This window comes from Muntiacus reevesi, chromosome 3 (assembly GCF_963930625.1).
Source record: "Muntiacus reevesi chromosome 3, mMunRee1.1, whole genome shotgun sequence".
Classification (NCBI taxonomy): Eukaryota; Metazoa; Chordata; class Mammalia; order Artiodactyla; family Cervidae; genus Muntiacus; species Muntiacus reevesi.
In genome coordinates this window covers 111,376,621-111,400,553 of record NC_089251.1, presented here as the reverse complement: position 1 = coordinate 111,400,553, position 23,933 = coordinate 111,376,621, and the positions used below count along the sequence as shown (strand labels likewise).

Below are 23,933 nucleotides of genomic sequence, written 5' to 3'. Positions count from 1 at the left end.
AGTTTGAGTAGAAAGAAAAGCCTTCTTGGGGTTTCTGTGGCCAGCAGCGGCACCCCGCGTCTTGGGTGTGAAGTAAGTGGGGGTTCCCCCGGACTTTCCCCTCCGGCTACTAGGGACCTTCTGTCCTGCTTCAGTCCTCAGCCCTAAGTCAGGTGGCTAATGAAGGTGGTGAAGGAAACTTGAGAACGCCCCCCACGACTCCTTTCTCCTTCACTGAAGCCGTTTCTCTTGTAGGAAGTGGGGCCAAAAAAGAAGAAAAAAGAAGCTAACTTAACAAAACCGTCTGTTAGGGAGGAGCGGCCAGTTGGTACCCCTGTAACGGAAACTGTTAGAACAACTTTGCACCCTCCTTAAAGGAAATAGATAATAAATCCTTCTCCGTTGGTGGATTTCTCGTTTCTCAGGATTCCAGCGCCCTTTGTGGTTTCAGTTATCTGCCCTCCAAACGAAGCTAGGGTCTGGGTTAGCCTCTGGCCACAGCCCTGGCTGAGGGAGGGGTTTATCTTCCGCCACAGCTACTCCTGTGGGTGGGAACAAAAGAGGTGGTTGCTATCTCTCCAGGCAAAGACAGGCAGCCCACAGCAGTTCTGTGGGGGCCAGGGACTGTATCTTTGGATTCTTTATAGCTCATTTCAGGCCCTGAGACCTAAACTGCCCTCAGATATTTGTTGCGTGTAAGGTGGATCTGTCACGTTTTAGTCGTGGAGTGTTGGAGAAGGAAAAACGGGGCTTAGAACCCTAGGTTTCTCATTGACACACCCTTGTTCTCTGCTCCAGAGGCATGTGAGTGAGTCGGCAAAGCTGTGGGTTTACACTCGTGACTGGGGCCTAAGGTTGTGGCTTGAATCTGTAGAAGTTTGTGAGGCTCCAAGCAGTACTGTCTGTAAGGACAAAACCGAGAAATGAACTATCCTTCCTTTGTGAATTCACAAGGGAAAAAGACATGCATTCTTAAGATTCCCTCTGTTCACACACCAAATTCTCTCAAAAATCTACTTGTGAAAAGGACAGGCGTCTATTGTGACAATTCAGAATGTTTTTTTTTTAAAAGCTCAACTGTCACCCTTTAGAGGTAGAACTTTGTCCAGATCTTCAGCTCTACTTTCTTGCAATTTCTCCTTCCTTTCCTTCTCTACTACCCACCCCCCTCCTCTTCCGCTCTGTTTCCTGTTTCATTTTCTGGCTCCTGCTCCGACTGGAAAACAAGGAGGCTGAATCTTGTGCTCACAAAGCTCTGGCTTGTCAGAATGGAGGAATACTAGGTGGGATGGGAGGGGTTCTGGGCCTCCAGGGCTGTGAGTAAGTAGTGGAGGAGGCAGCTCTCTCTAGTCTGCTTTTAGAGTCTGCTGCTAAAATGGAGCCTGCATCCACATAGGGAGCCAGCTGAGCGGCCAGCGCTGTGGGAGAGCCAGGGAGACTGAGACTTACCCCAGGGCTCCCAAAAGATTCTACACCACTCAGCCGCTTCCCTAAAGAAGTTAATATGCCACACTACCAAGAAACGATTTCATAATACAAATCTCTGACTAAATTAAACAATGTAAGCAGTGCACCACTGTTTCTAGAATCCTAGAATGTGAGAGAGTTACAGCATTTCTCTTTCTTGAACTTGCCTGGCTCTGCTCTTGCTGTTTCCCCTGCTTGAAATGCTTCACTGCCGACTGACTACCCTTTGGCCAATCCACTTCAGGTCTCAGCTGAAATGCTACATCCTTGGAGCTTTCTCTGTCTACCCCACCACAATCACCACCCTGTACTTCCCACCACCCTAATTCTGCTCTCTTTATGGCATTTATGATCACCTGGTTGTCCTGTCCATGGATTATTTCATTGTCTTGTTTTCCTCTTATGGAATGTAAGTGCTGTGGGGGGAAAGGGGCCTTGTTCACCAAGGTGTTTCCAGCACTTAGTACCTTGCATATTGTGTGTACTCAGTAAGGATCTAGTGAATAAATCTGTTTGTTTAACCTGCACTTTATGGATGAGGAAACTGAGGCTAGGGTGAAAGTGACCAGTTCTGAAGTTACACAGCTAGTGACAGAGGTGGGATTTGAATTAAAAACCTCCCTGGCTGTTTGGTTTTTTTTTAACCACCCCACACTATTTTAAATCTTTCTCAGGTTTACCTCTTTCCCTCTCTTCCTTTTTTCACTCAACTATGGGTCTTTATGGGCTATATTGAAAATTCTACATAGGGAAGACCAAGTCTTAACAGTTCCTACCTACTATTTCCTTCATTAAATTCCAATTTTACCTTTTGATTTACTCAACAAAATAGGACTACTATGTAATGAGGATGAGAACATAACACTGAAGCAAGACAGACACGGTCCTTGTCCTCATGGAGATGATGGTATCCTTTTTAAATTAATCTTTAAATGAAACAAAGGTGAATTATTTTTAGTGATAAAAGATACAATTCACAAAGAAGGTAGACATCATAATCCATGATGGTATCATTTATTACAAGGATTTTATAGTGCTTGGCACAAATTGCTCGATAAAGTTGGGCTGTTACAACTCCCTGAACAAAAAGGGGAGCAAGTGATTTTCCCATTGACGATGTGAAGGAAGTTTGGTAGTTTCCATAGGATTAGGACCATGGAGTGTCTAGAGACAAAATTACTGAGAGACGGCCAAGGCCATCTCCAAATGTGATGGCAGAGCAAAGCAAGGTAGCTAGAGAGAAGAAGTTGTCAGGTTGCTCAAAGGAAGCGAGTGTTCCATGAGAACTAAACTTCCTTCACAAGAGTCGGACAAGACAATCCTATGGGAAGGATGGAGTAGCTGATGCTGATCTTGGTTTTGAGGGCATGCCATTATGGGACAAAAGTGACCACACTGGCCTCTGATCTGCCAACTGTTAGCAGGCAGTGCTAATGCCTGTGATGACAGGCAGATGTGCCTTACCAGAACTTTATGCTACTTCTTTTCATGTGGATTCTTTTTGTGGGCATTTATTGGAAGTTTTCAAGGATGCTGGATGACGCTAAAATCCATCTTGAAATTATGGGTGCCACCACCAGAAGCATCCTTTTTGGCCTTGCCATATGTATCACTTGAGGATGCCCATCCACCCTGCGACAAAGACCCCACCCTCCTCTCAATTTCAGCAGTCAAATGCTGATCCTTTAAAGGCCATGGATATTAGATATTTTTCACCCTTTGGTGTTTGCCTTTCAGTAGTTAGAAAGCCTTGACCCCACAAAGAGGCCTAGTGGAAAGGGCCTTAGCCACTTGGGGGTGGTAGTGGCTGCAGGGCGAAAGAGCCAATGAGGTTGAGAGTATTGTTTAGGCTGGACTTGGCAGCTCTCCAGTTATGAAAGAAGGTTAAGGTCATTTGGGGGGTGGGGAGGGAGGAGCCTGGGAAAGAACTACTGGCCACACCCCTGGGTTCTCCACTGGCTAGGTTCTATTTACTTCTCCAAAGCAAATTACTCACAGCTCAGTGGCCACCAGTTCTTTCTGCATGTGGTAACTTCAGTCAGAAACTGGAGACCAGGCTAGGCTCCTCCTGCATTGCAGGAGAGCAGATGAAAGGAACCCAGGAAACCAAACTCCTAGGTAATGTTCCACACACAGCCCAGAAATGCACTTTCTTGACTAGAAACGAGTTTCAGAGGCCCAGAGCAAAAATATCCATTAGTGGTATTACTTGCCAAAATATAGATATGAAAAGTTTGCCATTTAGTTTTTTTCCCAGAGAGTTCTAGGAAGGCAGCTTGACAAACATTAGCCAGTTGTCTCTATTTCCCCTCTCTCAATGGAGAAATATAGAAATTCATTCCTGTCCCTGACCCAAATATTAACAACTACACTTAGTTTGACAAACACTTGATTTAAATGAATGGAACAATTTTACCTCATGCTAAACACAACAAAAACCAAATCTTGCCTGCTGTGCTCCGCAACTAGATCCAGTTACTCCTGGTTGTCCTTCAACCCAGGAAGGAGGTGGAGGGTGTATTAAGAACATGGGACTTGGAGTCATGGGCCTTTGTGTGTGAGTTCAAAGAAGCTCCTTTTCTCAACTGTCAAATGGGAGCCAGACTACTTACCTCACAGGTACAGAACTGTTGGGGAATTATTTGCCCTACTATGTCTGGTACACAAGTAGGTACTCAATAGAAAGCTGTTGTTTCAAGTTTCACTTTAAATGTCCATGATGATAGCATTTTCTGATACTGCTTTTGGTTGCTCCATTGTGTCCTTAAGGAAGTCAGTCAAGAGAGAAGCTATATATTGCAACATTAACCTTTTAAAGTAACTGTGTCTGGCCAACATCTACCATTTCATTCAACAACTACTTAGTAAGTGGCTACAATGTGCCAGGTTGTTCTGTAGGACAGGAATATAGCAAGGAACCTAATAAACTTCCTGCCCTCAGAGAACTTACATTAATTACAGTGGAAGACAATAGCTAAGTACAATATACAATAAGTCTGATGGTAACAAGTGCTATAAAGAAAAATCCAGCAGAAAAGGGAAATGAGGCAGGGGAACAGGTTGCTTTTTTTTGGTCATATGGCGCGGCATGTGGAACTTCCCGCAGCGATGGAAACCCACACCCCCTTGCAATGGAAGCAGAGTCTTAACCACTGGAACACCAGGGAAGTCCCAAATTATTTTAAATAAGATAGGCAGGGAAAGACTCACTGAGACATTTGAGCAAAGACTCAAAAAAGACAAGGACTTTAGCTATGCAGTTATCTGGCAAAAGTTTCTAGACAGAGGGAACAGTAAGTGCAAAGGTCCCAAGGTGGAAATGGCTCTGTATGGTGGAATATGAATGGGGAAGAGAGAAGAGGAAACCAAAAAGGTAACTGCAAGATAGATAACTGAGGGCCACATAGATCATTATAAGGATCTGGACTTTTATTCAGAGTAAGGCTGAAGCATTGAAGGATTTTGATCTTAGATTCTTAGATTTTAATGGGAGCATTTGGCTGCTATGTTGAGAATAGATTCAAACACCAGGCAAAACAGAGGCAGGGAGGCCAGTTTGGAGGATATTTTAAAAGTTTAAGAAAGACAAGATGGTTTCTTGAACTACAGAGATAGCAGCTGGACTGAGGATTATTTTTTGAAGGGTACCAACAACCTGGACGGGGACATGAAAGGAATCAAGGATGTCTTTGGCCAAGCGATGGAGTTGCCATTTCCTGAGGCTTCTAGGGGAAGACAGGGCTTTTTAGGCATGTTCAGACTGAATTTCCAAGCAGAGGTGTCAAGAAGACAGCTGAATGCTTTAATCTGGAATCAGGGGAGAGAGCTGGTCTGGGGAAGTATTTCTAAAAAAAAAGGAAGAGAGATACTCTCTCTGCCAACTATTTCCAAAAGGTTTCTTTTTCTGGAGTATCATTACTTTCTTTGGCTACTTAAACCCACTTTATTTCAAGAGGCTAGTAATTTGGGTTTCTCTGGTGGTTCAGTGGTAAAGAATCCACCTGCCAATGCAGGAGACACAGGTTTGATTCCCCAGGTCGGGAAGATCCACTGGAAAAGGAAATGGCAACCCACTCCAGTATTCTTGCCTGGGAAATCCTGTGGACAGAGCAGCCTAGTGGGCTACAGAGCTTTCTTAAATTCAGACTTACACTGTGGAAGGTCAAGTGGAATATGGTACAGAAATGACAGGGGCCAGGATGTCACCATTTAGGGAGAGAGCATACATACCATGGGAGATCTGCAAGAACAAGACGAGTTCCCCCAAGCCCTAAAAGGTCAAGATTTTAAACAGTTTGAAAATAAAAAGCCTCACAAACGTCTTACCAAGATTTAATGTACATTTATTCTTAACACGTGGAACATATAGTATAAAGATTTCATACTGAATAAATGATATTCATTAAGCCAAAAAAGGAAAAAAGGAGGAATTTACATCAAGTTTTAGCTACATTGTTTGAAATACAAATATGCAGATTTTATCACTGAAAAAATCTCAATTGTGTTTCTTCATCAGGAACTTCAACTGAACCTAGAACTTTTTCACACCTCGATTAGAAAGAAAACAAAAACAAAAACAAAAACCCAGAAAAAATAAACTATAAGTTGATTGGCTGCTGAGACAGCAAGGACTTTTTACAGAGACCTGTACAGCATCACACCAAGAGGGGCGATGTCTGGCAAGAGATTAAATAGCTGTGTCTCGCTTTGTGCAGGTCACCAACTCGTTAACTCGTCATACTATAAAGGGGTACCTGGGAGGGGGACCAAACTGTGGGGATCCAAGGGTATGTGCAATGTACAACATCATATATATACACACGTGGCAGCGCAGCCGCTGCAGCTAAAGGTTAAAACCAGTTCTAAGAGGTGATCTCAGGGTTATTCATACAATCAAGGAGGAGAGAAAGAGGTCAGGGTGTTGTAGGTTCACACATGATACTTTGGGGGAAAAGCCTTTTTTTTTTTTTTCTCCTCAACGTTTAACTAAAAACATTTTTAAAAACTACAGCTTGCTGCTGACCCAGCGTTTCTCTTGTTTCCGTGTGAGACGTTATTATTACAGTATGTTTACAGTATCAGGTGTACAGTACAGTACATGAAGGGTCTACACGCTACTGCACAGGCCTCTCCAGCGGACAGGGTCTGTCCACAACTGCCAACTTCTCGGTTCCTGCAAGATTGTGAATGTACAGCAATAAACCACACACAGTTCAGCAGTCACCTTTTTTGTCCTTCAGGGTTTTTTTTTGTACTTTTTTTCCTTTTTTTTTTTTAACCATTAAAAACAGTTATGAAATGCGGCCTCCCCTTGATGCAAGGACCGGGAAAGCCATTTTTATTTTATTTTTTTTTCCCCAAACTCACTGTAAACGACAGTAACTTTGGTTAAAATAAAAAAAGTCTTCTATGTAGGCAGAGCTTTGTCTTTTCAAAGAGGGCAGGGTCCTGAGGGGAGTAAAGTGAGGACAGGGAATAGAAAGGTGAGGGTGAAGAAGGGGCGAGAAGGGGGAGGAAAGAGGAAATAAGAGAGACTTCTTTTCCCGGGGAGAAGCTGGACAGCACAGGGTAAACTGGATTCTGAGGTGGTTTTGCATAAATAAAGGGCAACAGTCAGTTTCTAAGTTCTCCACACACGCACACACACACGGGGAGGGAGGTGTCCCACGGCTGTCATGACTGGCCAATCAAAAACAGTACATCACAAATGACTTGTGAAACCAACGAGTTCATCAGCGGTGATACCGAGATGTCCAACAGCCGTGACTCATACAGCGTGAACTCCGAGTGGTTCTCGTCCACCTTGGCCAGGGCCAGCAGCGCACGGGCAGCCCGTCGCATCATGTCCACACTAGTTGGCTCAAAGGGCGGGTTCTGCATGTGGAGCAGGCTGGCCTGGCTCTGCTGGAACTGTGTGGCAGCAAGGCTGTCCTCCAGGAAGCCCAGGAGGTTGCCGATGCTGCCCTTCTGCACTGCGATGGCGCGGGCTGCCAGGCTGTCGCCCTGTGCCAGGTTGGCCAGCAGTACTACAGCCATCTCCCGGCACACGGGGTTCTTTCGGTCACTGAGGAAGCGCACCATGGTGCTATACAACTTCTCCAGGCGGCTGAAGGGGGGCGTGGCCAGGATCAGGTCCACATTGTTGTCCTGGATGCTGAGTTTGCTGAGGGTTTCCAAGACCAGTCTCTGGGGGGAGAGGACGGCGTTGGGGCCCAGGGTGGAGAAGGGGTCCTGGGCTTCAGCTGAAGGGCAGACTGCCCAGTGCAGGAGTCCGTCCAGGACAGGCAGGCAAATGCTCTCGGGGTACGGGGAGAGGTCCAACTGCCCCGAGATGTTGGCAAGCGTGACCAAGGTGTTTTCCCGAAGCATCTCCAAGCAGTCCCACCACCACTCCACTTTGTTGCAGCTCACCCCTTGGTCCTGCTCCTCCTCCTTCTCATAAGTTAGTGGTGCCTGCTTCCGTTCTGGGTGCTTGTGGTGCAGAAGGATCAGCTTGCCCAGGATCAGCAGCAGCCCCGGGTGTTTGGACATCTCAAAGTCGTTACCTGGCACAAACGACAGGCTTCGGATGGTGTTGGAGACACAGATGCAGCGTTTGGCAAGGGAATCCTGCCAGTCCAGAAGGGTACACAGTGGGGTCTCATCTTTACTGTGGGGTTCATCCTCTAGGATCTTGATGTTCCGATGGCTCTGTGCTGGGCTGATGCCGAATGGAAACTTGCTGCTTTCCTTGGCGGCCTCTACACTCTTAGCTCCCTCCTCGGCCAGTGTGCTAGACCTTGTGGACAACATGTCATCCATAGTGGCCGTGATCCGTTTTTCTGGAGGGCCATCAGGCGGGGGGCCCTCCTGCTCTGTTGTCCCTGGTGTTCCCTCTACCGCTGTGACATACTTCCGAGGGGCTGGTGGGCAGGGCACATGAGGCCGGGAAGGCAGCAGCTCTGTCTTGCTCTCAAAGTGGGTCTGGATATGCTCAGTGGTGTCGCCCCCACCAATCCGCCAGTGCAGCAGGCCGCTGTCAAACTCCTGCACGCGCCCAAGCTTATCTGAGCAGTCCACCACAAACGGGTCATTCTTCTGCACGATCTTTACTGGAAGCTTGTCAAACTTACTAATCAGTTTCTCCTCACTATTCTCTGAGGCTGCTTTGTCCTTGCCCGAAAAGGCCATCTCCTCATCATTTTCAATGACTTCCTCCTCTTCTTCCTCCTCTAGTTTGGGATCTAGAAGGTCTTCCTCCTCCTCCCCCTCCACAGGGGCTGGACTAGACGCTTTGCTGAATCTCCCAGGGTCCAATAGTGTTCTCTGTCCTGGGTCACCCACCTCATACTCCTTTAAAATGCCAAAGATCTCTATCAGGCAACGTCGGAAATATTCCACAAGGAGTTCGAGCAGCCCTGGGAGCTAAAAGAGAAAGAACAGGAACTAAATTAAGGGAGAAAAGTGGCTAAGAGAATTCTTGACTTGAGAGGCCTGCCAAGGTCTTCTACCTAACCTTCCTTCTTCCCTTCCAGATAACACATCTGTATCACTGGCAGAGTCAGGGTTCTCCTTTCCCAAAGGCTGTTCACAAAGCAAGTTGTTTAAATTCTCCTCTGCCTAGCACAAAGTTCTTCCTTCAGCCCAGTCTTCACAGAATCCTGCCTCTGCAGATGGACATGCTGACCAGCAACTCTGCACTCTGCTCCACCTCACCTTTCTCAACCAATTTCTGCTTTTCTTCACCAGGCTCAGTTTCCTACCTGTTGGTCACTGCCATTGTCCCTCTAGGACACTCTCTACATTCCACTGAAGTGGAGCCCAAGGCTAGGCATGCTGGGATGATGCCTTCCAGCACAAGGCAGGCTGGACAGGTGTTCGTCTACTCTGTTCCCCAAGCTCCCTAACTTTCCAGGAGGCTGGACCTCTGTGTATCACATAACACAGTAAATGGGATGAGGCTTATGCTCTCTAAACAATGCTCCCAAGCTGGTACAACTTTACAGCTTAGATCCTGTACAGACTATTTCCTACGCCTAGCAGAAAACATTAATCCAGTCAGATTAATCTCTGGCTGAAGAGTATAACTGAAAGGAAAAAATAGGGCTTTAGACTTCAAGAAGGAACCAGGTTTGAATTCTGGCTTTTCCAGGAACTATCTGTGTGATTTAAAATTCTGAGCTGTAGCTTTCCTATCTTTGCACTGAAAATGATGCAAACTCCTAAATTTCATAGAGTTGTTCTGAGGTCTAAATGGAATACGTCAAGTGCTTGGCTTATGGAAATTGCTCAATCAATATTTGTTCCTTTCTTTCTCATGGGAAGCAGGCTTTGGATTCAGAAAGACTGCTAACAGCTGTGTGAACCTGGGCAAAAATAAGACTCTGAGCCTATTTACTTATCTCTAAGCAGCCACATCTGCTCAGATGGCTACAGGGAGGATGACACAAAAGGAAACACGAAGGACCTCGCACAAATCGAGGGCGAGGTAAACACAACTGTCAGTAACACTGCCCCGCTGAAGGACCTCGCATGAAGCGAGGGCCCGGTAAACGCAACTATTAGTTAACACTGCCCTGCTAGTCAATTCCTTGATGGATGGGTTGGAAGGTACCGAGGATGATCAAAACAAAGAGTAGGGTGGTGCAGAAGAACCTCTTCCTAGCTGAGAAAACTCCAGCTACATGTCTGTGGAGAGAAGGTTTGGAATTTGGAAAGCCATCTCTGTGTTAACCTCCCCTGCTGCCCCACAATGTACACCTCTTCACACTTTCCATTCTACATCTTAGGAAAAATGGTTGTCAATAAAGACTTCAACTATTCAGAGTGGGTGAAGAAAGAAAGTGAAAATAAAGAAACAGCTCTGCCCACAGACAGAGACCACAGGTTCATGGATAGAGACCCCAGGTTCTTTTTGGTCTAGAAAATATGGTGTCCTCATTGACATCAGCAGAATCTGCCCTTCTTACCAATACCAAGAATCTTCCCCCAAACTCCCTTTGAAGTCAGTCCTAATTGACTAACACGAATTATCAGGCCTATAGCCAGTGGCAAAGTATCGGCATAGAAAATATCAAAAGAACAAGTGAAATAAAGGAGACCATTGGCCAGGGAGGGCGTAATTTCCCTTTAAGAAGACCCCAGGCCCTCCCGGTCTCCCCCAGCACCTGGACTCACCTGACTGAGGTTGAAAGTCATGATGCTGTTGTCATCGTACAGCAGGATGTTAATGGTGTCTAATGCCCACGTGCTCTCTGCCAGCAGCCCAGACTTGAGGGACATCATTACCCGCCATGCCTCCGGGGTTCCTGAAATAAACCTCCACGTCGTCCATCCACCATGCCCAGGTTGGCAGGAGGCCCCCCACCCCGAGCTGGCTCATTAGTCAGGCTACTCTGAAGAGAACACATGGTGAGAGGCACTTCCCATCTGGGAGAGGACACACATCTGCCCCTCGTGGCTTCTAGGCTCGCTTAGACATCACTGCATGGCAATTCCTTTAGTAAAGCCTGACATCGGCTGCTTTCTTCCTCACTCAAAGTTCCTTGGCTCTATTTTAGTCAACACTGGATCAGATTTTAACTCATCCAGAACATCAGGATGGAGACAGAACACTGAACCAGATGTAAAGAGGCAGATTAAGCAACCCAATCAAGGAGGTCTCCTTACCAATGTCTTTCATTGTGAGCCGCCGCCTCTGCTTCAACACAGGCTGCGTGGCTTCAACAGAGCCAGGTGGGAAGGTGATGTCCCGCCGAATCATAGGGGGCTGCACAGGAGCAGGTGCTATGTGCGAGGCGGGTACTGGGGGCCCTGCCTTCTGCATCTTCATCCCAGAGTGCAGGAATGGAGACTTGCTTGGAGAGGTGCGGTTCTCCATTGGCCGGGGCAGGGGAGCGGGGCTGGATACCTGAGGAATGTGATTCTGCATGCTTGGTGGGGGCTGGTAGTTGGCTGGAGGGGGCCTTGTCATAGGGGGCACGGGGGCAGAAGGACCATAGGGGGGCTGGCGTGTGCCATGGGAAGGCCACGGGCCTTCATGGTTGGCCCTCTGATCCGTGTGCAGCATTTCATCTGTTCGGTTCACGCCATGATAGGCGGGGCCTTGCGGGGCCGAGCCCGTGCTCTGCCTGTTGGCGTAGTTGTAGGTCATGTCATTGCGCCCCTGCCACATGGTGCCTTGCTGGGCAACCTCAGCCGATGCCTGTATGGGGCCGCCCATCATCTGTGGTGGCATGTTCTGCTGGGTACTGGAGCCAGGGGGTGCTGAGACACGGTCCCGGCCAAACTGGAATGGAAACTGGTTCTGGGGGCCGCCTGCTGGTCGGCGCTCAGTAGCAGCGGCGGCAGTGGCAGGATAGGTGTTGCCGTACTGGTTGTACACGTCCTGCTGAGGGGGAGGCTGAGCAGCTTGCTGCTGGTTGGCAGGCGGGGGCTGGGCGGGGGGCAGCTGCTGCTGCTGGGGCTGCCCCTGCCCCGCGCTGTACGGCACGCTGTACATCTCCCCTTCGTGCCGCTTGGCAGGAGGGCCGTAGGTGCCATCCATCGGCCGCTTGTAATTCTAAGACGGGGACAGAAGCAGAGAGAAAGTTAACACTCTGCACTCAGGGACGCAAGACCACAGCTGCCAAGATGCAACACCAGACAACGTGCTGGGCTTACTTCTGCCCCTCTAGGAGAGAGGACAGCAACTCCACGGGAACAAAGGAGCCACCTTTATGAGTTATCTTTTGAAGCTCCTTCTGAAAGCAAGAATCATTCTCTATTCCCTCTGGTTCTCCCTTGCTCTAAGCAGAAAAATGTAGAAAGGTTCAAAAGTCAAAATACAAAATACCCTAACCCTCATGGAGCACTGGAGATGGGCCTAGACCCCAAACAGGGAAGAAGAGACTGAAGGCTCGACTCTTCACACAAAACCGGCTGTCGGGGTGGGAGAAGAACGCCAAGCAATCTGAAGGGACTTCTCAACTCGGCCTGCTAACTGGCTCTGGGGGGGAACCTGTGGATCAGCCCACCCACGGCCCTCCTCACCTGCTGCTGCTGCTGATACATTGTGGTCTGCTGGCTGGGGAAGGGGCTGCCGGAAGGGGTGCCTTGAGCGGAGAACTGATTGCCATAGGAATCATGTCTGTGGGCAGGAGAGAAGCGGACAATCAGGGTGGGAGTGGGGAAGCCTGAGTCACAGCAGCGCGGCGACCAGGCTTTACTTACCGTTGCTGCTGCTGCTGCTGCTGCGGCGGGTAACGGCTGGGAGAATACATCCCCGAGTCTGGGTTGGAAGGCATGAGATTCGGCTGCGGGGCCCCAGTGCCCATGTTTCCCTCGGGTCCTAAGCCAGGCTCCGTCCTAAACAAAATCGGAAGAGCAGGTTGGTCCATGATAGCTGTGGGGTGTTGGGGTGGGACAGGGTGGGGGCGGGGGGACGTGCTTACCTCACTCTGTCATAAGGACCTCCATAGGGATAGTGCTGTCGCGGTCCCATTGCCACATTTCCCAGCCCAGGGCCGGCAGCTCGACTGTAGGGGTCTCCCATCCCGCCGTTGGGGCCCTGACCTGAGGACATGAAGGGATCGCTCCCCGGAGCTGAGAGCAAAAGGGGAGGCAGTGAGTAACTGGTGGGTCAGCAGGCTGGGCAACCTCTCCCTCGCCTGCCCCAAAGGCCCAGACCCGCTTCAGAGTTCAGGTCTGTTCCAACTGTTTTCCTGACTGGTTTGAAACAGAGATCTAGAAAGGCCCCAACCGGCAAAGAACATGTACTTGATAAGGATGATGTGTGAGCCCAGGGAGAAGACGACAAGAAAGGAGGATGAAGGGGATGGCGTGACGAGCAACAAGAACCTTAAACTACTCAAATGCCCCCATGCCCTGGCCCTGTCCTCAATGACAGAAGGCCAACAGCAGTCGGTCACCTTTCCTCATGCTGCCGTAAGGATCCTTATTTGGCTCGTAGGACATGCGCCCCATCATGTCGGAGGTATTCATGCTGGGCTGGTACCCAGGGTTTGGAGTCATGGAATTCCGCTTCTGGAATGTGGGGTCACTTCCATCAGGAAAGGCATCCTGGATCCCGACTGAATTGCTCCTACTCAAGAGTGAAGGGAGCCAATTAAACCCTAAATAAAGCAATTCCTCCAATAATGCAAGGCACTTGGGAGTCACTGGCTGGACAGAGCAGGAACACACCCTGGGCTACACAGGAGCTCATGTACTCTGTCCAGGATCCCCCAGGCCGCCTGGCCCTGCTCCTGGCCTTACCTCATGCCTGGCAAGGGGGGGATCTGGCTGTGTGGCGTGGATGCTGGAGTTGGTGGCTTCAGGTCTCCTCCTTCTGCCATGGAGCTGCTGGTTGACTGAGGCGTCTGTGGCCCCTGCATCGACCCTGATCCTGCTGTGGACAGCGATACAGGATGAGCAGGAAAACTCTCACAGAAACACAAATGCCCCAGGATCTCTTTGAAGAGGAACACTAAAAAGGCTAGAACTAGGGTTCTTTAAAACCTAAATCAGCCTTCTCAGCAGGAGATCGGCAAGGCCAGTAATAAAGAAGGGAATTTGAGGGTTCCATCGCTTCTCACTGCTGTTCAGGTTTGGAGACCATTAGCATGCTGGTGATGACGTGAGTCTCTGTCAGATTCCCAACTCCTCTTCTTTACTTCCCCAAGGACCCTGTCTAACCTATCATACCTTGTAATGCTGGTACACAAAGCTGGGTGGCGAGGTTCCCTCTTACTCCAAACCTGCACAGCACTGTAGGAACCTAGGAACTCCTATTCTCAAACATCTAACCCAATGTCACCCAGCAGTTTGAATGTTCCCTGAAGCTGATGAGCACGCAAGTACCAGTAATTAACGCTTCCATTAGTTACCATTCTCAGCAGCAGATACCCCGCGGCTTGGGCCTCCCCAGCTGATGAGTCATCTCAGGCACAGCTTACACCCTCCGAGGTCAACCCCAGGGCACATGTGTTCACACCCACCTTCTAGGGGCCCTGGCCTTCCTCCCTCACCATGCCAGTCCAGGCCCCATCCTCCTCTCAGAAAGGAGGGTGGGCAGAGGCGCTCCATTCATATTCCCACCCCACCCCCTCCTTCCCATTCACTACCACCACAGCTCCCTGGGGAATTCAGGGCTCTAGTCTGAGCTGCATTCTAAGGCACTGACATCAGTGGGCCAAGGCTCCCAGATGGCCTGCCTCACTGCTATTTGTCAGATTTCCTGACTTGTTCAGTGTCCCTCCCACTCACTAGTTTACAAACATTTGGCAAGGCGCCAGGTGCACAATGAAAATTTAAACTTAAGGGTTGCTGCAAACTACCTCCCAAGGGAGTCGCCACCGCCTGCTCTTCAGTCTGCCAACCTGTTACACTCTGTGGTAGGACAGGACAGAGCACACATCCCTGGTGGCGGCCACTGCTGAATGAGGAGCCTGGGTCCTGGAATGCTACTCCTGCAGGGTGAGCCTTGGTGAGGCTGCTCACCCCATCCTTACCAGGCGAGGGAGGCTGGATCTTGGGCTGGGACTTCTTGGAATCAGCAGCTGCAAAGATGTCTGGGGGAGGATCTTCTCCCCGTTCGATCTTGCACTCAAAGGCATAGAGACACTGGATGTACTGCTTTTTCAAGGAGCTGGCAGCACTGCTTGAGGTGCCGACATTGAGGTTGGTCGCAAGTTCCCGCCACTTCTTGTTCTTGTTGACCTGTACAACAACCAGAAGAGTCGGGGTGCATCTTCCATCTGGTCTTCTTGCCCACATACCCCGAACCCCGTCAGGCGACCGACCAAGTACTCATCTTGTGAAATCACAGTTCTCAGTTAACCACAGAAGTTAATCCTGCTTGGTGGATAGTATACAGCCAACATTAATCCCTCTACCCTCAGCAGGTTTTATCCACAGATCACTGCAACTGTCAGACAGCGCTTATTCTAAATAGGGTGAACTTTACATCACTATTAGAGATCAGAATTCAGAAGGTATGGGCTTTGCGTTACACAAGTGTACTGCTGAAAAATGATGTGCAAAGCACCATCAGATCCAAATCATATTTTACATTCACTGATAAACACTAACATTTTATAAAATGGAGATGTGTGGCAATATCAACAACCACCCTGCCTGACTTACTTTGTCAAACTGGGGGTTTTCATATGATTTTTTTTTTTCTCTCAGTGTAGGGCTTCTTGCAAATTTGACATTCTTGTGTCCCTGCTCCCGCATCTCAGTGACGTATGACTACAAGCCCCTTGCCCTCAGCAGTCACTGTCTTGACTGTCCAGGAGATGCTTCAGGCCCCATGACTTCTTTTTTACCTTCCCAGAGACCAGTCTAGAGCTCTGCTTCCTTTCCTCAGCTTCAGAACACACTGTTTCCCATCCCTACAATTAGTCTGTCTGCTTTAGCGAGGCAGGATTCCTTCTTCATGTAATTGTTTTTTGGCTGCGCTGCACAACATGCAGGATCTTAGTTCCCCAACCGGGGCACGATCCTGCGTCCCCTGCAGTGGCAGCGTCTAACTACTGGACCACCAGGGAATTCCCCTTGAGGTATTCTTATGTTTATTCATCCACCATGTAATAAGCCTGTCTCTCAAGGGCTACAAACACCGACTTTCCAGTCCCAATCCACAGGGAGTTCAAAATGTTTTGACACCTGCTGATCTGGTACCTGTGACACCAGAGACAAGAGTGATAAGGAAGCAAAGAAAGGAACAGTCTAGATGGAGGGGTGATGACCAGGAGCACTTCCTAGAGCAGGCAATGTCTGAGCTGAGACTTGGAAGGCTGGAGGTGGCATTGGTAGGGTATATTCCAGACCCTTTCCCATCTTCATGCTATCAGGGCCAGTCAACTGGAACAGCTCCTCCCTTGACCCAGACCCTATCAATCCTTCAGAAGAGCTCAGGACTCATCTTTTGCCTTCTTGGAGCCTTCACAACCTAACTCATAACAGCACTCTATCTTCTCTGAACTGTCTTTAGAGTTCAATCACATCACAGCATCTAAAAGGCTGGCAACCTTTTGGAAACTGGAAGACAGACCCCTGGGCTTTGGGATTCCCTCGATACCTCACTTTAGGTCTGGTGAATCCAGAAGCCCATGCAATCAAAAAGTATGCCAAACCTAACCCAACGCCCCTTTTCTCTACAGGCAGGAGTGCCCTGACTATGAGAGCTCAACACCAGGGAGAATGGCAGTACTGAACCCGGGTCACCTCAGAGGCCTGCTGGGGCTCTGCTTCCCACGCTGGCTATGTGGCAGTGTGCACGTGTCTTGTTTTATTTTGTTTTCCTTTTGTGAGGGAGGGGAATAAAGCCTGAGGGAGAAGGAATTCATAACTGACTGTTGGTTGGCTTCATTCCAATCATTTTCTCTTCTGCTGGTGACAGCTGTTTTCCTCTTCTGATTTAGAAGATTTGGAGTCCACCCCTTCCCACTATGCATCCCCCTGAGCTCAGCTGCACATTCAGATCCAATAGCAAGCTCCTGGTATGATGACTACAGAACATACATAGAAAGAAAGTTTGCAAGACACAATGGGCTGTCTGCCAGTGTTGCCTCACCTGTTTGACTCCTGGGCTGAGTATAAAATAAAGATTTAAGCTATCAGGGCAGGCGCAAGGCTCAGGGTGGTGTTCAGTTCGGGTTTCTAGTGGAGATTAATCCATTCATTTAAGTCTCCCATACAGAGTAACTAAACACAATTTCCCACCTACTTCTTCCTTCATAAACTATTTCTATTTAATAGATCCTGAAGTCCCCATCTCCACTCAGAAGCTTTCTAGAATGAAAGGATCAGCAACTATTCTGGCTTCCCTTGTACCATCCTGTAGACCAATTTACGTGGCAGAAATCTTGCTCCAAGTTTTGTTTGATTATCCCTAGCTTTCAACAGTCTAGCAGGATACACACTGTCCCTACGTTACAAATAAGAAAAATGAAGGTTCGGAGTGGTTATACACCTTGATTAAGGTCACTTAGGTTGTAAGTGGCTAAGAAAGAATTAAAAACCAGACCCCTCTCTGAATCTTGCCCTTGTCTCATACTCCAAACTGCCTGCCATGGAATCAGAATGCTCATAGACTTGCCCTGTTTTGCAACTCAGGGGGACTCTGGGCACATGTAAGTTAAGGCTAATACTTCACGCTACCAATGGAGATCTCAGCCTCCTCCCGTGGCCGTGTCTTCTGGAAGGCCTGAGCTCCCTGGCCTGTCAGTATGTGGCTCAGAGAGCAGGGGAGGGTGATGTGCCTGTGGGAGGCATGGCACCAGTGAGGCCACTGAGTACCTACAGAAAGGCTTGTTGAAACCACAGGGGAAGCCAAGTGCCAGGCACTCACCTGAGTCAATCCACCAATTTCCTTCACAGACACATAGAGGCGGTACAGGTCCAGAGGCTTCCTACCCACAGCAGGCAGATTTGTCATGCCCATGGCCTTCTCCTCCGTGAAGGCCAGATAACGGTCCACCCACATCTTCCTCTCAGGCTCACCACCCAGCTCATACAACTTGGTGATCTTCTCATTGGTTGTAGTAGAAGAACTGGATTTCTGGAAGGGGCAGGTCAAGATTCATAGGAACTGGTCAGATTCAAAGCCTATGCTAGGGGTCTCAGAAGCCCCTTGATTAGGGCAGCAGTAAAGCTTCTTATTCTGGGGTGGTCACTAACATCTGCCCTGCCTTCACAAAAACCAGAAGGGAGCTAGACCTTCCTGCAAAGAAACAAAGCTAACCCTGCCTATACATTAGGTATTGAGTGCTGTGCCAGAGGCCTTTACAGATTAGGTATTACAAATTATCCTTCTCTTAAAAGGTAAGGCTGCAGGCACCAAGGAGGCCCTGCCTAAGATCTCCTAGTGTTTCAGTAGCAGGACTGCGAGTCAAACCCTTGTCCACCTGACATCAGTGTCACTAATACACCCACACTGCTACCTAGGAGCCTGGACACACTTTTACAGACATTTCAGAGAACTCAAGAAACTCAAAATATGACCTTGAGACAATAGACTAAAATGAAAAGGAACTTTTCCTCTTCTCAAGAAAGGAATGGTTCTGCTTGAATGGCTTTGGATGACTATCCAAGACATGAGGATGACTAAAAGGGTCTGGAAGCCAGAGGTGAACGTCCACAAGAGGTGGCAGCTATGATTGTTATTTCCCCTACTTTATAAGGTAGGGAAAATGAGGTATGACGAAGGGCAGAAATATTTTAAATGACTCAAATACTGAGCAGGTCCCCAGAATGCCACACAGCCCAACAGAGAGCACACCCAGGACCAATCTGAGAGAGGTCAAGGACCCAAACCACCCCCCGCCTCTTCTCCCCCTTTATAGAACATAGGGCACCAACCATTCCTGCTGTTCTGAGTAAGGTCCAGGAAGACAACAACCAGTCACCCATGACATACGTCATCTATCAGTGCATAAGAACAGGGGTCACAGCTTCAGAGAGTACAGCATAGAGAATTCTCCTCTGCTGGGCTGGCACTTCCTCCATATCAGACAGCCATGAGAACGCTATGTTATTTACATTAGGACTTCTTGGGCTAACTCAAACCTAATTCAATGAATGATTATCCTGGGACCCTTCATGGTTAAGAAGAGGTAACAGCACCCTTTGCCAAGATTATCTAGTCGGTGTCATATAAAAGGCTGGAATCTAATCACCCTCTCTTCTTTTTCCTTCCTATCACTGAAAGGATGGGACAGAAAGTTGAGGAGTCAAGATATAAGCCATTACCTTGGATTTCGATTCTGTCTTGGGTGTCCCATCTGCCTTGTTGTTCATTTTGGAGGCTGGAGTTAACTTGACATCCCCAAGACCCATCATCTCTGGGCTGGCTGCCATCCCTACAAAAGAAGAGAAAAGTCAGATGGGTTTGTGACACGAAGACCATTCTGGAAGAAATCCCTGGGGTGAGCAATGCTTATGACTTACCTGCTGAATTGTTGGCCATGGTTCCACCCATGGGATATGGGGGTCCCTGAGGGTTGATCATGCCAGCCATACTATTAATCCCCTGTCCATAGGGAGGTCCAGTTCCCATTATGCCCCCTTGATTCATATTGGGGTAGCCGGGTGGCCTAAGGAAGAAGATGCAGAGTGTGAGAGACAAGAGTTAGAGACACTAAGCTTTCAAATTAGGACTTGAGGTAAACAGGGCTGTGTGAGCCAAGATCATCTAGGGAGGCTTACAAGGGAAAGTCTTATGGGTCCCACAAACTACAACCATGCACATAGATATTCTTATTTTCTACCACCCACAGAAAATTCTAAGAGGGTTTAAGCTACCAAAACGAAATCATCGCTCAATTTTAAAGGATGCACTCCTTGAAGAATGGAGTCTTACTGTGTCTCTTAAATACTGCCTCCCTTTAATGCATCTCCAAAGTCAAGCTGTGCTTCCATTTAAGGGCCCTCACTATGGCAAAAGGCCTAGATTAAATGCTCAGTTTTATTACGCTGTCACGTCACCCCATCCAAACTCACAGCATAGCACCTGGAGGGCTGTGTATTTTTAACTACACCTCAAAAAAAAAAAAAAAAAAAAAAAAAAAACCCGAAACACCTTAATTTTATTTATTTTTGGCCACGCTGCACAGCTTGTGGGATTGCAGTTCCCTGACCAGGTATTAAACTTGGGCCATGGCAGTGAGAGCCAGAATCCCAACCACTAGGCCACCAGGGAACACCCCTTTGGGTTCTTCCTTGATGGGCCTACTGCAAACTCTGTGTTTCTATCATCCTAAAGTACTACCAAAACCACCTCTCTTTATTCAATTACCCTATTCTACCTTTGTTCACCAACATCCCAGTTAAGAGTCACTTTAAGAACTGTCAGCATCAGCAATGGGGTACACAGACAGAGCCTTCAGAAACAGTAGAATCATGGTCGCTGAAGCCAGTGGCCAAGGAAGAGATGAATGCTGAAGTCATAAACCAAATCACACGAGCCTTCTGCATTTTTGCATCAGAGTCAAATACAAAGGACCACACAGAAGAGTAAGAGAAATGGCAAACCACAACCTTACCATCCTCCATTTCCCACACCACAGACCTAAATCATGTGCATCATTAAAAATATTTTTGGAAACCAAGAAGCTAGACTGGCAGAAGAAATAATCTCCGAAGACCTATTTTACTAGGAAAAGTAATGTATACTTTATAAATTTCTTTACATATGATATCTGATACCAATCTAAGATGCTTACAAGTCAGCACTTCTGCTGTCTTTTTCAATGTAAAGAAACCCGGTTTTCTAAAGCGCTCTCTATAAAATGCCTATTTACCAAGATAACATGGTTTAGGTCCAGAAGTATCTCAACGATCTAAACGACTCTGCAATTAGATTAAATGCTCGCCTCACAATTAGATGAAATGCTTTCCTTGCACTGCTACCCTCCCTCTTCACTTCCCAGGTCTTACCTGTTTTGGATAGAGTTGGCAGCAACATGCATGGCGACAGCAGTTTCTTGAGTTTTCCGGTTCATGCCCCCGGGAGGGGGACACATCCCTGACCCAACCTGAGGTGGCATATTGGCCATGTTAGGGCCATAAGGCCGGTTGCCCATGGAGGCGTGACTCATCCTCCCGGGAGGGAGTGTGCCATAAGGTGGGATGCCAGGCTGCCCATGCATCTGACCTCCAGCACCCATAGGGTTCATGCTTCCAGCCATGCCTGCACTGGGGTAGTTAGCATTGGGCAAGGCATTATAGTTTGGCTGCCTGGGGTAGCCTCCTAGGAGGGGAAGGAGAGAAGAAACAGAGACCTGGTTAGTGACTCACTGGCAACTCACTCAATAACACTCAACTCTAAAATTCTAAAGACATAAACAATGGGAATCATTCAATATTTGGTCTGGAAAGAGACCAATTTCATGATCTCTTTAAAAAAAACAACAACAAAACCTCATAGTCCATTAAAAAAAAAAAAAGTAAGAAGGGTGTGGCAGGAGTGTATAAAGCCAGGCCCCAGTTGCCCCTCATCTTAAAGACAGCACAGCACAGGGCAAGGCTGGCTCTGCTGCTAGCCAGGTCCTTCAACCCCCGGAATTCTCCCCTTTCTACACACTCATCTTCCATGCTCTGTCTAAGAAATTCAGCTTGAGATCCATCTAGGGCTGATTTTGAGCAAAGATCTATTCTATTGGGACTAATTTACTAAAAACTAAAAATTAATAACCAATAACTACCACTTACTAGGTGTCTGTGCTCTGTCTTGGGCTAAATTACCCTATCCCATTTTACAGATGAAACAGGCTCAGAGAGATTCAAGAACTTTCCCATGATGGCAGTCCTGCTCTCCTTTAAGGCCTGGCCTGGGTGGATTTAAGGCAAACGTAGTTCTACTCCTATAACCCAGACAGCAGCATATCAAACAAGGAACTCTCTTCTAGTCTCACCCCCATGTACTCCTACCTGGGTAGTATACTCACCCTGTGGGCCGTACTGACTCCCCTGGGGACCATAGCTCCCCATGGAGTTCTGCTGGTAGGAGCCCATGCCTGTGTGCATCTGTCCTCCGGAAGGCTGACGTGGAGATAAGGCTGACCCGGGCTGGGGGGAACTGTACTGGGGCATCTGGGGGTTCCTCTGCATGTAACCTGTTTGTGGGTAGTGTCCACACTGTTATTACCTCAGCACCATGGGAACGAATGCTCTCCCTTATCCTACGACTTCACCATCTACATTTTCTTCAGCAAATACTTACAAGAAGTCTCTTATTTGCTGTATAATTATGTGCTCTTTTAGGCACCCTCAAAAGTGACATAGTCATTAACCCAGGGCATGCCAACTGTCTCTACTAAATGGAGGTTTGGGAAAAAAAAAAAAGGCAATGACCCCTGCCCCAAATCCCTGAAAAACGCTGTAGGATTTACAGGGTAAAGATTTGATGCTGAGTATTTAGTATTTGCTAACCAAATTAGGCACAATGGAGGGGTAATTCATCAAAACACACAACCAACAAAAAACAGCTGTAGGGGAACGTATTTCTGGAGCCACCAAGATGGCCAAGCCCAACCTAACTTCACAACCTGCTGCTGAGATTGTCTTAAGCTTCACGGTCATAAAGTTCTCCAAAAGCTGTTCCAGAGATAATCGATCAAAGGTCCGCCTCTGCCCTCCACCCCTCTCCCTTGAAGCCCAGGCTCTCACCTCGATCTTGGGCAATGCTTGATTGGTTCATAGAAGGATGCATGATGCTGTCCGACTGGCCACTGGGTGGCCGAGGTGGCATCTGGCTGCCTGCTCCAGAGAGAGAAAGAAGTAAGCCAGTCACGGCTAAACCTGGAAATCCTCGTCAGCAGGTTAAGTTCGAAGTGCAAATGGCTTCTGGGAAGAGCCAAGAACCTCCCAGGATCACATACACCGGAGGATCTGGCAAAGGGGCTCCCGCCTCCTTTCTTCAAAGGCTGAAGGGACCCTCTCAGCCAGTGGAAGGCTGGGACTCCCTGATACCATGCGGGGGACACAGCAGTCCTCTCTCCCTCTCCCCAAAGGCCAGCACTTGAAGGTACCTGGCACTGCAGCAGGCGAGAGTGGTCCTGAGCGAGACTGAGCAACACTGGCAGGAGAGCCAACCGGGGACGGGGAGGGGCCTCGGATGCCGGGCAGGTGAGGGGAGGTGTGGGGAGAGAAGGGGGACTGAGCTGGATTGCTCTGCTCCCCTTGGCTGCTGGAAATCCCTGACGTGCTCACTCCAGGGCTCAGAGCTCCTTCTGTCCCCATGGGGAGATCATCTATTGAACCAGACAGATCCTGGAACATATACACAAGGATATGGATTAGCAATTTTGAGGGAGAAAGATTCTTTGTTCAACAATCCTACTACATGATTAACATTTTCCTTAAACAGCCCAAAGTAAATACACGGCACACATTTATGTACTCATGATACTAGAGCTTACATACAGCAAACTCTCTATTAAGGGCTAGATACAAAATAGTTTAGACTCTGCAGCCCATGCAGTCCGTGTCACAACTGTTCAACTCAGGCCATCAGAGTGTAAAAGTAGTCACAGACAATTCGTAAACAAATGGATGTGATTGTGCCCTAACAAAATATTATTTATAACAACAAGTAGCTAGCCCACAAGGGATTGTTTGCTGACCCCTGGTCTATCTACCAGAAGCAGATGGAGTACTTTCATCTTCTTTCCCAGCCCCAAACTTCTATAGTCGTAAGAGAGCAGCTCTTTGAGTGAGCCTTTAGTTCTCTTCCAATGGGGAAACTTACAACACTGCCAGCATGGCACCAGGAGCTATAAGAAAATGTTAACAAGTTTGGGCAACATTCACAGATCCCCTCTGCATCAGATTTATTATAACCTACATTTACCAAGAACTCACTCCAAGTTGCCATACTTTAAAACATAAGGGGAAGGAGGTAAGAAAGGGGTATGTTACACAGACAATTCCTTAACTGCCAAGGAGGCCTGGGACTACATTCCTAACACCTGGCCAATAACAGGGATGAACAAATGTTTACCAACTGAACAAACCAAGTCTTT

General features: G+C 48.1%; 1 protein-coding gene across 5 annotated transcripts in view; it reads right to left on the bottom strand.

The window, feature by feature from the left end:
* Positions 1–5,768: 5,768 nt before the first annotated feature.
* ARID1A (AT-rich interaction domain 1A) overlaps positions 5,769–23,933 on the bottom strand; it is a 68,099-nt gene continuing 49,934 nt past the window's right edge. Inside the window, exons 5-20 of one of the 5 annotated variants that reach the window (XM_065930141.1) lie at positions 22,941–23,181; positions 22,579–22,671; positions 21,858–22,025; positions 20,848–21,160; positions 19,360–19,505; positions 19,162–19,271; positions 17,762–17,971; positions 14,916–15,123; positions 13,681–13,813; positions 13,335–13,510; positions 12,858–13,008; positions 12,637–12,771; positions 12,457–12,553; positions 11,095–11,986; positions 10,603–10,733; positions 5,769–8,850 (exon numbers count right to left, since the gene is read on the bottom strand). In XM_065930141.1, coding sequence (XP_065786213.1) covers positions 7,120–8,850; positions 10,603–10,733; positions 11,095–11,986; positions 12,457–12,553; positions 12,637–12,771; positions 12,858–13,008; positions 13,335–13,510; positions 13,681–13,813; positions 14,916–15,123; positions 17,762–17,971; positions 19,162–19,271; positions 19,360–19,505; positions 20,848–21,160; positions 21,858–22,025; positions 22,579–22,671; positions 22,941–23,181 — 4,935 coding nt within the window. In that variant the 3' untranslated portion in view covers positions 5,769–7,119. The remainder of the gene's footprint in view (positions 8,851–10,602; positions 10,734–11,094; positions 11,987–12,456; positions 12,554–12,636; positions 12,772–12,857; positions 13,009–13,334; positions 13,511–13,680; positions 13,814–14,915; positions 15,124–17,761; positions 17,972–19,161; positions 19,272–19,359; positions 19,506–20,847; positions 21,161–21,857; positions 22,026–22,578; positions 22,672–22,940; positions 23,182–23,933) is intronic. The other 4 variants (XM_065930143.1, XM_065930142.1, XM_065930144.1 and 1 more) reach the window with 4 other exon arrangements.